The sequence below is a fragment of the Cynoglossus semilaevis genome, chromosome 19, assembly GCF_000523025.1.
Source record: "Cynoglossus semilaevis isolate Cse_v1.0 chromosome 19, Cse_v1.0, whole genome shotgun sequence".
In the NCBI taxonomy this organism is placed as follows: domain Eukaryota; kingdom Metazoa; phylum Chordata; class Actinopteri; order Pleuronectiformes; family Cynoglossidae; genus Cynoglossus; species Cynoglossus semilaevis.
Window position 1 is genome coordinate 15,537,761 of NC_024325.1, and position 14,498 is coordinate 15,552,258.

A 14,498-nucleotide genomic window follows, 5' to 3' on the forward strand; every position below is an offset into this window, starting at 1 on the left:
ATTTTTCTATTGAGCTCCATTCAGACATAGTGAGAATTTTACAAATAAAAATTGGAATTTTTTTTCTCTCTTATTTTGGTATTTTTTAATCAGAAACTACTGCAAAAACAGAAGTATTCTCATATTTTATGCCAGAAATAAGATTTAAAAAAAAAAAAGAATAATTTCTTGGAATGACTGCTTCCAGTCCTGTAGCCATGACTAAGTCATACTTCATACTTAGTCATGGTATTTTTTTTCCCACCCTGTCTCTGTCATAATTCTGGACTCACTTTGTCTTGTTTATGATTAATCTTGTCTTTTCTCCTCGTCTGGTTTCCATGTTGTTTCTCTCTCTGCGTTAACACAAGTTTAAACATCCTATCAAAACCAATTGTGTCTGACTGCAGCAGGGTCTAAATTCAAACAACACAGTAGGAAGTTAAATGCAGACGTTTATAGGAAAATGGCTCGGCGTTCATTCCCACAAGGCATCAAATTTAGGCTCCAAACAACATAATGATAGAATTTTACTGCACTATATTCTGACTATAAATATCCTGATGCCTGAACGTGGTTTTTAATGTAATTTTCTCCTTTCTCTTTGTCTCCATGAATCCAGGAGGACTGTTTTAAAGTGAGCGCTGTAAAAACATACAAACGACGCCTCTGCTCCACATCTGTCTCCTACATCTGAACACATCACTGCCAATGCATAGACTAATGTCTTCTGCAGAACCTCTACGTGAATGGGCGTGTTGGTCTGTGTGTGTGTGTGTCTGTGTGTGTGTGTGCGGTGGAGGAGTTCCTGAGGTTGAGTGATCGCACCACCATAAACACCGAGAGCAGCAACAAGAATTTTAATTTCCAGTGGACTTTCCATTTAAATCATCACCTCCCGGTTTATTAGAAGGAATTTATGACCTGAGATATCACAGACTCTCCTCGCACTGCAGCGACCTGCAGGCGTCCGGGGCCTCGGCAGCGAACCGCACCTTTGTCTTTGCACATCTAACGCATTCCTGAGACTCCTGAGGTGGCACGTTATTAGGGAATCAAAAAGCTCCTACACGTTTATTCTGTGACACTGATGTATGAATGACTGTGAGGCATCAACATGAATGGGCGGGGGTGGCAGGGGGAGCGGGAGGCACACAGCGAGGGTGGGGGCTTGTGAACTTGAAAGAATAATTACCCACGGGCCTCACGTTCAACCCCTGTCTCGTCAAAAAAATAAAATACAGGGATTAAACAGGAACGGCGCAGGGTTCCATTCCGTCATCACTCATCCTGTATCTGCTCTGTGAATTCTAGTAATTCACGGTCGACGTAAAGATGGGAAAGATGACGCCCTGTTTTTACATCGCAGAAATACGGCCTGGTTTTTTGCACATGGATTCAGTTAAGCTATGAAAACACGCAGGGTTTCACTTTATCTCTCTCAGCCTTTCAGGGCTAATTTAATATTGAACTCCAGCTCTCAGCTCGCAGACACGTTCCAAGACAATCGGGAAGCATATAATTTTCCCAGGCAGCGCTCGCCTCGGAGTCGACGGGAGAAGTGAAGTGAACAAAGATGGGCAGAGAAAGGAGAGGAAAGATGGTCTTTAAACTCTTCATATGAGTGCGAGTGTCATGATTCTCCACACAGATCCATTCACAGACGGAGAAGTCGGTGCATTAGACCTGAGGAGAGAATATCTGAGAAAGAGAGGGAATAAAGCTGGAGAAAAAAAAAATAAAACACAGAGGAGAGAGATGTGAAACCCAGAGAGAAGTATGACGCTGCCTCTGGATTATTGTAATTTCCAAAACCTTTTTCTTTTTTCTTCATGGAAAAAAATACTGCATACATTCCTGAACTGCTTATTAAGCATGTCTAACTGCATAAGAGACTGAAAGAAAGAAAGGAAGAGAGAAAGAAAGAAAGAAAGAAAGAAAGAAAGAAGGAAAGAAAGAAAGAAGGAAAGAAAGAAAGAAAGAGGAGGATGATGGATCAAAGGAAGAAAGAAAGTATAGGAAAAATGGTATGCCAACTACAGAAACAAGAAAATAAGGAAGAACGAAGGAGGAAAGGGAGGAAGGAAGGAAGGAAGGGTGGAGGAGTATGAAAAGGTAGGAGAAAAGGAGGAAGAAAGGACAGAAACAGAAGAAACAAAGGATGGGGGGGATGGGGGGGATGGGGGGATCAGACAAATTGTAAAAGAAAAATGAAAATGAATGATCAGGGAAGAAAGGGAAAAGAAAGAAGGATAAAGAAAAAAAAAAAGAAAAATGAAAATGAATGAGGAAGGAAAGAAAATGAAAGATTAGGGATAAAAAAGATAGGGACAGTGTTGTGGTCTCTGTCTGTCTGTCTGTCTGTCTGGAGGTGACGCAGCATCAACTCCTCCCTCCTTCTGTCCAGCCACTGCTGCTGCTGCTGCTGCTACTGCTGCTGCTGCTGAAGCTCCCTGCGCAAAAACAACAAATTACAGTCTTAAAACCACAGCAGAAAAGTTCCCCGGCTGCGTGAGCTCCAGGCTCCTGCAGACGATCGTTTTTCCCACTGCACAGATGAAACGACCACGTATGATCTGTGCCTTTGTTTTGCACACACTCACAGTCAGTGCTGACGTCTTCTTCAGTCACTTTCACTCAAATGTGATTCAGACCCAGTCTGGATCACATTTACTGTTGGTTGGGAAAACCGCGGCCTGTTTAGTTGAACACAGTGCTGATTTACTTGAAGGAATCGAAGAAAGACGCACGTGAAAATCTCCTTCACCGCTCAAGGTCTCTCGCTTTGATGATAAATATGGACTTTTACTCTGAAAGGTTTTTTTTTTCTTTAAGGATGAGTGATGACGGAGGAGGAACGAAGCAGGTGAATTAGTAAATAAACACAAACTCGTCAGAGCTGAGGGAAGTCTCTTGGTTAAATAAACCATCAGAGACACGTCACTGCGCAGCTACTGTTTCTGGACAGAATCGGGGGGGTGGACGGGGGAGGACGGCGATCATGGCATGACGTGCTTGCGTTTACCGTCAGGTTCACAGCAGGAAACCACATTCCCAAATACGCCTACCATCAATGTGCGACCACATACCACACAAAGTGAGAAAGAGCGACATATGAAAGAGGTCAGACTGCTGCTGCTGCTGCTGCTGCTGCTGCTGCTGCTGAGGCAGACTCTGGGAGTAAATGACATAATCACTGGCTTTTAAAAAGACAAACCTGTATACACCCTGCAGAGCTCTCTCTCCCTCTCTCTCTCTCTCTCTCTGTGCTTCTCCCGTCCTCCTCTGAAACGGCGTGGCTTCAGCCTCAACCGTCCAAACAATAGTACTGACCTCTCCAGAGTTCACCACCATCACCAAAGGCTTTCATTACTCCCTCAGTGTCAGTTAAAACGACACTTTGTTAAGCTTTCAGACCCGAGGTGATGACAACGGGGGGAAAAACCACTAGAGAGAAAACAAAGCACGCGACATCAGGAACGGACCAGGCCTGGACCGGTCCATATCTGAATAATTTCACAAAAAATATAAAGTGAAAAAGGCTTTTTTTTTTTTTTGTTGGGTGGGCACGGATCCTGTCACTCCCCTCCGGCAGAGATGTGAATGGGAACAAGAGCCAGCGAGAGTCAGACAGGATCTGGGCATAAATCTGGATGATGTCACGTAATGAGTGTCTAAAAACCCCCCGCCGCCCCCCCACACCGCTATAGGGAGTGAAGGGCAGTAACGTCGAGGAGTGCTGACAGTGCTCTGCTGAGATTATGTCAGATACCTGCCCTGTGGGATCCACCTCAGTCAGCACGGCACGGCACGGCAGGGTAGGGCAGGGTAGGTAAGGTTCTGTGGTGTTGTGTTTACCCTGGCTGATGGCTGCAGCGCCGGGGTCCAGCACGGAGCGGGTGAAGTCCCCTGCACTCACATTCCTTGGAGCAGCTTTAAATAACTGTGCTCCGTTTCTCCCCCCTCGCTAAGCAAATGGGAGGAGAGTGTTAAAGATGGCAAAGACGGCTGTTTGTTTGAGCTGGATTCACTACACCGCTCCCCGCAGCACACCGAGCTGCACGCACGAAGACTACACACACACAAAAAAAACACTAATTGCCACTTCATTTGACAAAGTGAATTTACTGTGATGCTTTTCGCAAACCTGCAAATTTGGAGCTTTGATTCCAGGCAGCAGAAGATCCCGAGTCTAACAGCAAACCTGGGCTCAATAAAGCCAGGATCAGTGTGAGCTAAAAAAAAAACCTGAGCCACACTGGAAGTTTTTATGCAGCTAAAGGTCAGCTGGTCGCGGAATTCACTTTTTAAACTTTTTAAAATAATATATTTATTCATCTTCTGCCACACAGGGGGCGCAGTCCTCAGGTGACAGGACCAGTCCATCTCAGGGCCAAGCACCATATACACATTCATATCACATTGACACCAATAGTTATTGGTTAATAGTAATAGATAAAGAGTAGAGTATTCACGCTGCCACCTTGTGGCCCAGTTTGTTTACATGTCCAACCAAAACCTTTGGCATCAGGTGACACACAAACACAGTTTGATGATGAACACCAATCAGGGACCATATATGAAGTAGCTATCTGATAGCCATGGTAATGTTATAGTTTATATATATATATATATGATTTAAATCACCAACATAACCGTGGCTTCTACTTTGTCTGACGGCCCAGACAGTCATACGCATCGCCTCCTGTCGTGACCTTGACCTTGAGCTAGTAAATAAGACAACAAGCTCTACAGAAAAAAAATCTATTGGCTGATAAATCATTTATTTAAGTAAAATAAATAATCTAAATAACTCCTCATTTTTATTCTCCACGATGCTACTGAAGGCCGCACTCAATTATTCAGGCCAGAAAAGTCAAAAAGAAAACTTTAAACCAGGCCTTGATTATGCAGTGGATAATGAATGGATGGATGTTGACATTTTCATTTTATACATTTTCTTATTTTTAAACAAGTTTTTAAAGACAAAAAAATAGTCTAATCTGCCAACAATTTCATAGCCTGACAACAGTACGATTAAACGATCTTAAATTATATGGATTACCAACGTGTGTGTGTGAGTTGTTAGTGACACACAGGCCGTGTCCCTCCACGTCCCTGAGTTTGATCCCGACCTAAAAACCAACAGCACTGCATTGTTTGCACTGGTTTGTAGAGAGGCCAGAAAGTTAAAATAAACTCCAAAAGCTACCAAATAAAGACGAACCGAAGCTGCTCCATCCATGTTTGACTAACTTCATTTGTCAAACTCCCATGGACCTTTGACCCATGTCACGGAGAACCCAAAACAAACCACAGCAGTACTACTGTCACTTTGCTCTAAAATCAGCACCACAGGGGAAATCCTGAAATAGAAATAGAAATTTGCACTTCTCATGGCTAAGTCCTCCCCCCCACCCCCCACCCCAGGGCTTTATATTTACTTTAGAAAAAGGGCTGAGAGCCCAGCACATTTATGAAGGACAAGGTCTGGGACAAGATTCTGTGGCCATGTTGAGAAGAAAAAAAAAACTACAGAAAGATTACAGTATGTTTTTGTTTTTTTTACTGATTTTTTGCTGAGGTCAGAAAACAACAGCTTGTTTGTTGAAACATACGGAGGAGATCACAGAAACAGCTTTCAGCTGCTGGTCAACAGGTTCAGGTGACATCAAAACTGCAGGCAAAAAAAACCCAAAACATTTAAATAAACAGCTTCAGAATAATTCAGTTGCCATAATTCAGTCTGATCTTTGGAAATGGGAGGAAACAGGAAAACAAATCTGATCCTCATTGGCAACTCCATCTCCTAACATCCTCGGTCCAATATCAACACGTGTCCAAACCATCTCCACCTCCCGTCTACAACTTTATCTCCAGACTGTACCTCTGATCTGCCCATTTCTTAACTTTCTTAACATTTATAAATGTGAAAACAACACGGCCACTCCGCACCACTATAATCTGCCACAGTTGTGTCACCGCTCAAACTTCCGAAGCAAAACAAAACCAAAAGTATCAGTTAGAAAAAAAAAAACTTCCAAAGTCGACTTTATCGCTTCCTCCAGTCCAGAAAAACCTTAAATACTGCAACGAAGGATTTCCACCATTGTCACATACAATCCTTCTTCTCGGCCTTTTTCTCTGCCCTGATTCTCTGTGAAAAGTAAATTAACAACAGTAGATGCACATAAAAACTAATGCCTCAGCCTCCACCCTGAGCACCGTGATGACTTCCATACACACGGAGTGGAATGGCAGAAGGGAAAAAAAAAAAAAAAAAAAAAAAGAGAGAGAAGAAAAAGCAGTGCACGCTCGGCCGTAAAAGTTTCAACTCCCCTCCCGCCTGCCAACGCGCCTGGGAGCATTTCAACTTTCCGTTGCTTTGGTCCGATCCGAGTGTACAAGAGAAATATTGATCCTTCTGTGACATGTGGATTTCCTGGACACATCTGAGCGGAGAACAAGCGCTACATTTGACTTTACTGCAGCACATTTGAATTTGTCGAGTGTTGATCTGTCAGTGATAAAGTTTCCTAATCTCCTAAATATGTGGTATGAGCTGCGGAGCAGAGAGAACATGTGTAAAGTATAAAGACAGATGCTCACTTCCAGAGCTGTGATGTTTCGTGAACACACTTCACTTTAAACAAACCTGTTCCCAAAGACTCGTCTATCCGCCGACTAACTTGACCCTAAAACAACGTCCTGCGACGTCTGACGCTCAGCTGTCCGACAGCTCATAAACTACAAAGCTGCCTGTCATCCAGGTGATTTGTCCTGGTGCGAGAGCAGCCTGAGAAGATCTGCTATGCTCCACATCTGGGTGGTCGTCACACACACGTACGCACACACACACTCGCACAGCTCCTAATTGACATTTATGGTTCGATTGGATTGCAGAGAATTTTTTGTGTTTATGCAAAGACATTTTCCACCTCTGCGACCGTAGAGACCTTCTTAGAGATTCCACAGCGTGGTTTCTACGGTGAATAAATGATCCTGGACATAACTGCCAGTGATGACATGTATGTCGTATTTACATGTACATGTCTGATTTATTTCCTCAGCCCTTAAAGGCACAATGTTACTGCAGAATTTCCATCCTAGCACTTATGACAGAAATGTATCAAATTTTTAAAACTAAAAAATAATTCTCAATCGTCCAGTTGATTTTCTCCATGTTTTCATGTTAAGGCTACAAATGGGAATCAACCCATCAACCCGTCCATCCGTCTATCCATGAATCCAACCATCCATCCATTCTCCACCATGTAATTCCAACCAACATACTAAATGTCTACTGGGCTACACAGAGCAACTTTCTTTATCTCCATACACTGGGTTAAAGCACAGATATAGAATCCCACTAAAACCCCCTCTCAGCCTGTTTATGAAACACAACCAAAACTTGTTTACTTTTCAACTGTGAAATCCCTCTGTAGCACTGAGGTAAACCAGGACACTGAGACTTATTTCTGTACTTTCCCAAACCGGCACAGAAGGTTTGGTTTGAGTCATTTTTGCTGTGACGTCAGAATCACTGAGAAAAAAAAAAAAAGTCTTTGTATTGTCTCAGCTACAGCCGTGGCCGTTTTGACACAGGAGAGAGAAATTTCCACTTGTCCGCAGCACATTCCAGGCCTGACGCTGAACATCACACATTTCCCCTCAAACCCAGTACAGTATTCCCAGACACTCGACACCCGCTCTGTGATATCCAGGAGACAGGTGACTGTACTCCAGAACAGATTCACTCCCCAGACAGAATGTGAAGCACAAACGCAAAGTATTTCTGGAATTTCAGATCTCGGTCTCTTTCAGATTATTTGCGGCAACAGCCCCCGAAAATCCAGCACGGCAGATGGGGGGGGGGAAGTGACTTTGAAGGAAGCCCGGCTCGGTATGAGCAAAGTCTTGGCCTGCGTCAGTGGTAAAAAGGAAGAGTTCTGTCACGGTGCTACAGTAAACGTAGGATCACTCGGAGCTCAGTGAAGAAAACAGCTGGAGCGACTGCAGCTGCATCACAAACCTCCTGTGGACGGCACAACTTTACAGTGTGATAAGTGTAAAAAGGCACCACAACCACGCCACGCAAAGTTAGAACCTCGCAAAACTTATTCTTAACCTGCGTCTTAATTGGCTTCTCCACAGATGTATACGTGCGCACATACTGTATAAATCACTCTTTTACTGCCGCTGCCCTGCAGCAGCAGCAGAGTTTGATCATTTTACAGTTGGTCAAAAAATATATATTTCTTTTTAAAAAAGGCAACAATTACGCAACTTTTGCAAAGCAGCTGAGGTTTTTTTTTTTTTTTTAAATCTCTGTTGAGCAACACAGAAGAATGTTTGTTTGTTTTTTGGTTTTGGTTGTTTTTTTTTGGGCCTACTGTGATGCCTACGGTACATGATACTGTTGCATCACGAGCTGCTGCTTTTTATCAAATTTCTTATCTTACTTTTATTTTTACTGACAGCATTTGCTACTAATGACATCATTTACAAAACCTCTGTCTTTTATTTTATTTTATTTATGAACGGCCGTGCACAATAGAATCAAACCGTCACTTGAACGCATCATCATTCACTTTGACTTGTTTTTCTGCATAATCAAATATTACTGACAGAATTAAATGCCTGCTGTAATTACAGTGCAAGGGTTTTGTTTTTTTTTGCAGGATTTTAGTTATAGACTGTGCTGCACAGAAAAAGAAAGACATGAGGACTAAATGATAGACTGTATTTAAGAAACGGATGTAGCCACTTGGTCGCAAAAGTGACGCCACCAAAGGTAGACAGGAAGCGGCTCCACTGGTTGTGAAATTATTTTTGTTAGAACGTACATTTCTGAGAAAACAGCCCTAACATTTTTCGTTTCTGGCAAAAAAAAAAATTGATTTTCCTCTAAATAGGAGGAAAATAATGGCGAATTGATGTAACAATTCAACATAGGAGCTACATCTTTAATGGCGAATTGATGTAACAATTCAACAAAGAACATCTCACCACTAAAGTTTCCTTGTGTACAGCAATTTCCTTATTTACAGTATTACAATGAGCTTACCTGTGACGAGTACCCACACGCAGGTCACATGACCGTTTTTTTTTTTTTTTTTTTTTTTTATTTCCCAGAGAAAACAAACCCTCCCTCCTACTGCTCAGTTAATGTTTTCATAATACAGTAAATCGCAGCAGCGGGTGGAGACAGGTTTTTTCATCTGAGCAGTAATGACATTCCTGTCTGCGTTTGTGTTTTTAATCTCTAATGGAGCACAGCTCAGTGGTTGGATGGCACGCGTTTTAATACATATCAGTAAAGACTGGGGTTGAAGACCAAAGTTCACAGACTCTCCCTCACTCTCCCTCTCTCTCCCTCTGTCTCATCTTGTGCCTTATCTCCTTCCTAAGCTCAGCTGGACAGAGCAAAGCAAAGCAGTGAGAGTCGGTTCTGTGTCGGAGACTGACGTAGACTCCAAGTCTCCGTCTCTCACCGCAGCTGATCTGATACAGCACACAAAGGCGGCACTCAGCGGACTCCACCAGACACTGGAGTCAAGGGTGTGGAGGTCGGGGTGGATGGGGTGTGGGGGTGGGGTATGGATCTCACAGTGTGCGTTTATACGCTGTGTAATGAGCCGTGCTTCACTAATTAAAGTGTAATTTACGGGTGCATTTTCCACCCTTAACCCGCCTCACCTCTCCGTAACCACACCAAGCAAAGTTCATAGCCACTTGACATAAGTCGTGAATTCATGCTGGGTATCAGCAGCTGGTGTTACAGCGACGTGGGCCGCAGGGAAAGAAAATACGACCTTTTAAGGAGAAAGTGTCAGTAAAGGATCTTTTTTTCTCATATGTACCGCCTGGTGCACATTTATTTAGCAGAAATGCGCACGACATTAGGGCATAAAAAAAAGATAATGAATAATGAGTTGTTTTCAAATATCTTCAGATAATCACAGTTACTAGGCTATGGGTTCTATTTATGACAGTTTAAACAAGGGCGATATAGTTACAAAGAATGTCCGCTGGTACTAAAGAAACACTGTGTCCTCTTCTTCACAATGTCTATTTCCAGAGCGGTTTTATTTTTACTCAAATGCGTGTTACTGATCCGACAGCTGCACCTTCCATGCAGGTAACTCAACATTGCGATTGTGAAACCTGCTGCTAAGTCAGTTTAGGTCAAATCAAAATTATTCATTCAAGTGTTGGAAATACGTACACACTTTCGTAACAGCTTTTATGTCTTGGTCACTCATTGTTTTCTTCACAGTGTTTATATTGTTAGCTACGATCCCGTTTAGAGGAAAATGAGGTTTATTCTATTTACTGCTGACAACAATCTAATTGAATAAACTCTCTGTTCGTTATTTCTTCCGTACATTTTCAATGCCATTACTAACATCACATCCTTCAGTTCAACTTGCGACCTAAAAGCAAAGCCTACTAGCCGAAGGCCTGATATTAGGCTAAATAACAGGTGATCAATTGTCGGTTACATCCTGCAATGTTCTCCATTCCCTCACAGGGCGTCATACACAGTCGAACAACCATTTACACTCATTCACACCAAAGTTTAGTTTGGAGTGAACAATGCAAAAACTAATACTCATTCACACCAAAGTTTGGAGTGAACAATGCAAAAACTAATTGTTTGCATGTTTTTGGACTGTGAGAGGAAAGAAATCGACCAGAGTGTGGGAACCAGTAACCTATATGCAGTACAGCAACACCACTAACCACTCTGCCACCTTGCTGTCAGTGTCAAATGACAACAAAAACGCTGGCCTTCTTTAGTGCTTTGGTGAACATTATTTACTTATTTACTTTCTAACACACAAAAGAAAAACAAATGACCAGAACCACCTTCTGGATCCCGGACTAAAATCCCTACTCACCAACCCTGAAGCCCGGTCCGATTAGCGTGTCTGCCCCCTGTCCGTTCTCAGCTATCAGTGTGGTGTTGTTGCCTTGCTCGCAGGTATTCTGGCAGTGGCCCTTCAAGCAGATCCTCTTGCAGATGAGAGGAGCGATGACCACCTTGAAGCGCTCCCGGGTGGAGGAGCGCTCGACGCTGCGCACCAGCCTGAGACCACTGAGCCACAGGACGAGCAGATGGAGGATCAGAGAGGAGGGCATCATCCTGGCATCCTTCACTGCTGCTCACACTCAGCCCAAGACATTCACACTCCTCGGCTTCAGCTTCAGGTCCAGCTCAGAAACTCCCGCTTTGTTTGGTAGCAAGTTTTCTTTTTCTGGCGTTTCATGCGGCGGAGACAGCGTCCTCCTAACCTCCCGTTTTCTCTCCTCAAACCTGGGGGGGGAAACAAGCCTCACTTTCTTCTTGTTTTCATCTCCAAACCCCAGCCTCCGCTCACTGCGGCGGAGACAGCGTCCTCCTAACCTCCCGTTTTCTCTCCTCAAACCTGGGGGGGGAAACAAGCCTCACTTTCTTCTTGTTTTCATCTCCAAACACGAGCCTCTGTTCATCTCTTCGGGAGTTTGTCCTCACTTTTCTCGCTCTTCTTTCCAAAGTGTCGCACCTTTGAGCAAGCGGAGCCTCTTCCTCCTTGTGGCCTGCTGCTGTGGAGAGAGTTGCAGGGAGTGCGTATGTGGGTTCGGGAAAGAGAGAAGGAGGAGAGGGAGGAGAGAGGAGCAGCAGTGAGCCAACCCTCTCCGGAGAGGAGCTGGCAAAGGGCCAGCCTGCAGAGCTTCAAGTGGTTTCCTTGTTGGTTATTTCTCCCCGACTTCTCTCCCTCCCTCTTGCGCCTCCCTGCTCCTCTGCTGCCCCCGCACTGACACACACGCTGGAAATAAAACACAACTCACTTTTTAAATATATACCTGTGTTCTGTTTGTCATCAAAACAATATAAAATTACAGAATGGAATAGAAGACAACAGAACATTTTGTTGTTAAAAAAAGGAAAGAAAAAAAGAAAAAAATGTAAAGCATTTTAAACACCTACAAATTGTTTGGTCTGTCGTAAGTCAACTGTGAAGACCTACAGCAGAGTAGGTGGAAACATATTTAAAATAGTAAAAAAAAAACAAAAACGTTTTTAAATATAGACATTAAATTTAAAATAGTAAAAAAAACGTTTTTAAATATAGACATTAAACACTAACATCTGTGAAAACAATTCAAACCATTAAAGATAAACATTAAGAGTGAGAAAATCGCCTTTAAAGATAGAATCCTCAATAGATTTTATATATTTTAACAACATAATTCTATAAATAAAGCCATTCCCACGTTTGGCTACGTTTTGGTTATGATATAGTTTAAAATGTTCTACTATATCTTTGTCAAATTTAATGTTTATTTTACGTGGTCATTTTGTTTGATGGTGTTTTTTCCAAACTGGTTTGTAGCTAATTTAGCTTAGCTTAACTTTCAGCCGTGTATAATGACGTTTTTAGTTGCAGTTTCACTAATACATTATATTTGACTATTTTATTCAATTTTTGTATTTTCTTTGTATCCAACTGAAGTTTGTTGTATGTGTTCATTTGTTTGTTTACCGTGTTTTTAGCCTGACCTGTAGCTAATTTAGCTTAGCTTATCTTCCAGCTAAGTCTGATCTGTGTCTTAGTTGATCATTTGTTGTAGTTTGACTATGTTATTTTGACTAACTATTAACTCTTTTTGATGTTTGTAACCTTATTTATAACTTCTGAGCAGTATATGAGGCTAAAGGTAATAGGTTTTTTTATTTTACTAAATTTTCTCTCTTATCTGAGACTCTGTGAAGGCAGCTGGCTTTGCTACTGTTACTATATCAGATAAACATAGGCAGGCTAAATGTGTATTAATGTGTTTTAAGACGTAAATATGGGAATATACATTCTCCCCTATGCTTTGACATAAGGACTATTTAACTATTGATGAGCTAATAAGTTAGATTTTGCCTTCATACTGTACCTTTAAACTTTAACTTCTTGTTGCGTTTTCAGTTCTAGAATAAAGCGGAGGAGTGGAGTCAGCAAAAGCACCAGACAAGGACGATTGCCAAAATACAACTGAGCTGACATTACCTTTAAATATTGCAATTAATTTAACATCTTAAAATAGTTAAACCCACTCATAAACTAAATGTGGAAGCCTTAATCCTGACACACGATCTGCTTTAAGTAAATATAGCAGCTCCATGAAACATCTTATTCCTCCAGGCGATGTTAATCTTGTAAAGTGTGTCCTGTCCAACACATCATAATGAATCTACAGCTCTTTGACGAGAATAAAAGTCAAACAAACAGACGAAGTTCACAGAAATTAAAAGAAAAATACCAGGGAGGAAAATGAAAGGTTTGACTGCACACACATACAATTGACTAAATAAAATAAAAAACACTTTTGTACCATGAGAGTGAATCAGACAGTTGAGTATTTAGTCTAGACAGACGAAGAACTCTGATTGGACTGCTGTAGCACACTGACCTGAGACTCTGACTGGAGAAAGTGAGTGCGCAGCACCGTTGGTCCGCCAGCGTTCGGGGTCACGTGCGAGCGAAAAGGGTGAAAGTGAGTAAGAGACACAAAGAGAGTTGAGTCACTTCCTGCGAGAAAGACTCGCTCTGTTTACTTTCAGTCACTGAGGAAATAACTGAATGGTCTGACGGAGAGTTCACAGGCCGCTCTCACATTTCTGTCTCCCTGCCTGAGAGTCTGCCGCCGGCGTCTGCCAAGACTCACACAATACAAATAAACTGCAGGTTGCTCATAAAACATCCAACCAGTACTTTTGATGCAGCATAATTACTTCCTCCTCTGAAACGTAGTATTACACACTGGAGCAGACGAGCACTACAACACAGAAATAAACAAGAGGGCCGGAAAACAACAGCAGAGAGAAGACACTCCGGGAGCATGTTTGTACTAATAAGTATTTGTACCTGTATTTGAAGGTAATGTAAATACAATGTGAGGGCAATACCTGATTCCTTCACATCACTTGTTTGAACTTGATGTCATCACAAACAAATCCCATTTGTGGTCTGCTGTGTCTAAACAGGTTCCTACTGTAGCTCTTCCTGTGAGTCTTTGGATTACGCAGTCAACTCTGTGCCACAGAATCTAATACTACATTAAAGAATGAGGCTTAGGTGGATTTTCCAAATGGTTTGTTTTGCTGCGTTTTGATATTTCTGTGCTAACACATGGTTGGTTTTAGTTAAGCTCTATCTGTGCCAATCGCTCATATTTTGCTGAAATAGTCCTTTAGTCTTGCTAACTTTAGCTGTTTATTTACAGATTTTTACAGAGTTGCTTATAAGACTGTAGAAAAAACAAAAGCTTTTCCATGTGTTCAAAACTTAAAATATTGTTCGCCAGCGGGTAAATGCCACTGATTTTTTTTTTAACATATTTTAAATTATAATTAGCATTTCAATAGAAATATCAATGTTGAAAAATAATAACTGTTATCAAGAGTTGCTTGGCAAAAGTCCAATGTACGAAAGGGGGCGTTGCAAAAATAAGTTATAAATATGTCTTTATGAACCAGAGAATTT

At 42.0% G+C, this 14,498-nt stretch overlaps 1 protein-coding gene across 5 annotated transcripts in view; it reads right to left on the minus strand.

Moving 5' to 3' along the window:
* The window catches only part of ltbp3 (latent transforming growth factor beta binding protein 3), a 27,281-nt gene extending 15,931 nt beyond the window's left edge, over positions 1-11,350 (minus strand). For all 5 annotated transcript variants that reach the window (XM_025065580.1, XM_025065579.1, XM_017041935.2 and 2 more), the window contains exon 1: positions 10,884-11,350. In XM_025065580.1, coding sequence (XP_024921348.1) covers positions 10,884-11,127 — 244 coding nt within the window. In that variant the 5' untranslated portion in view covers positions 11,128-11,350. The remainder of the gene's footprint in view (positions 1-10,883) is intronic.
* Positions 11,351-14,498: the final 3,148 nt, after the last annotated feature.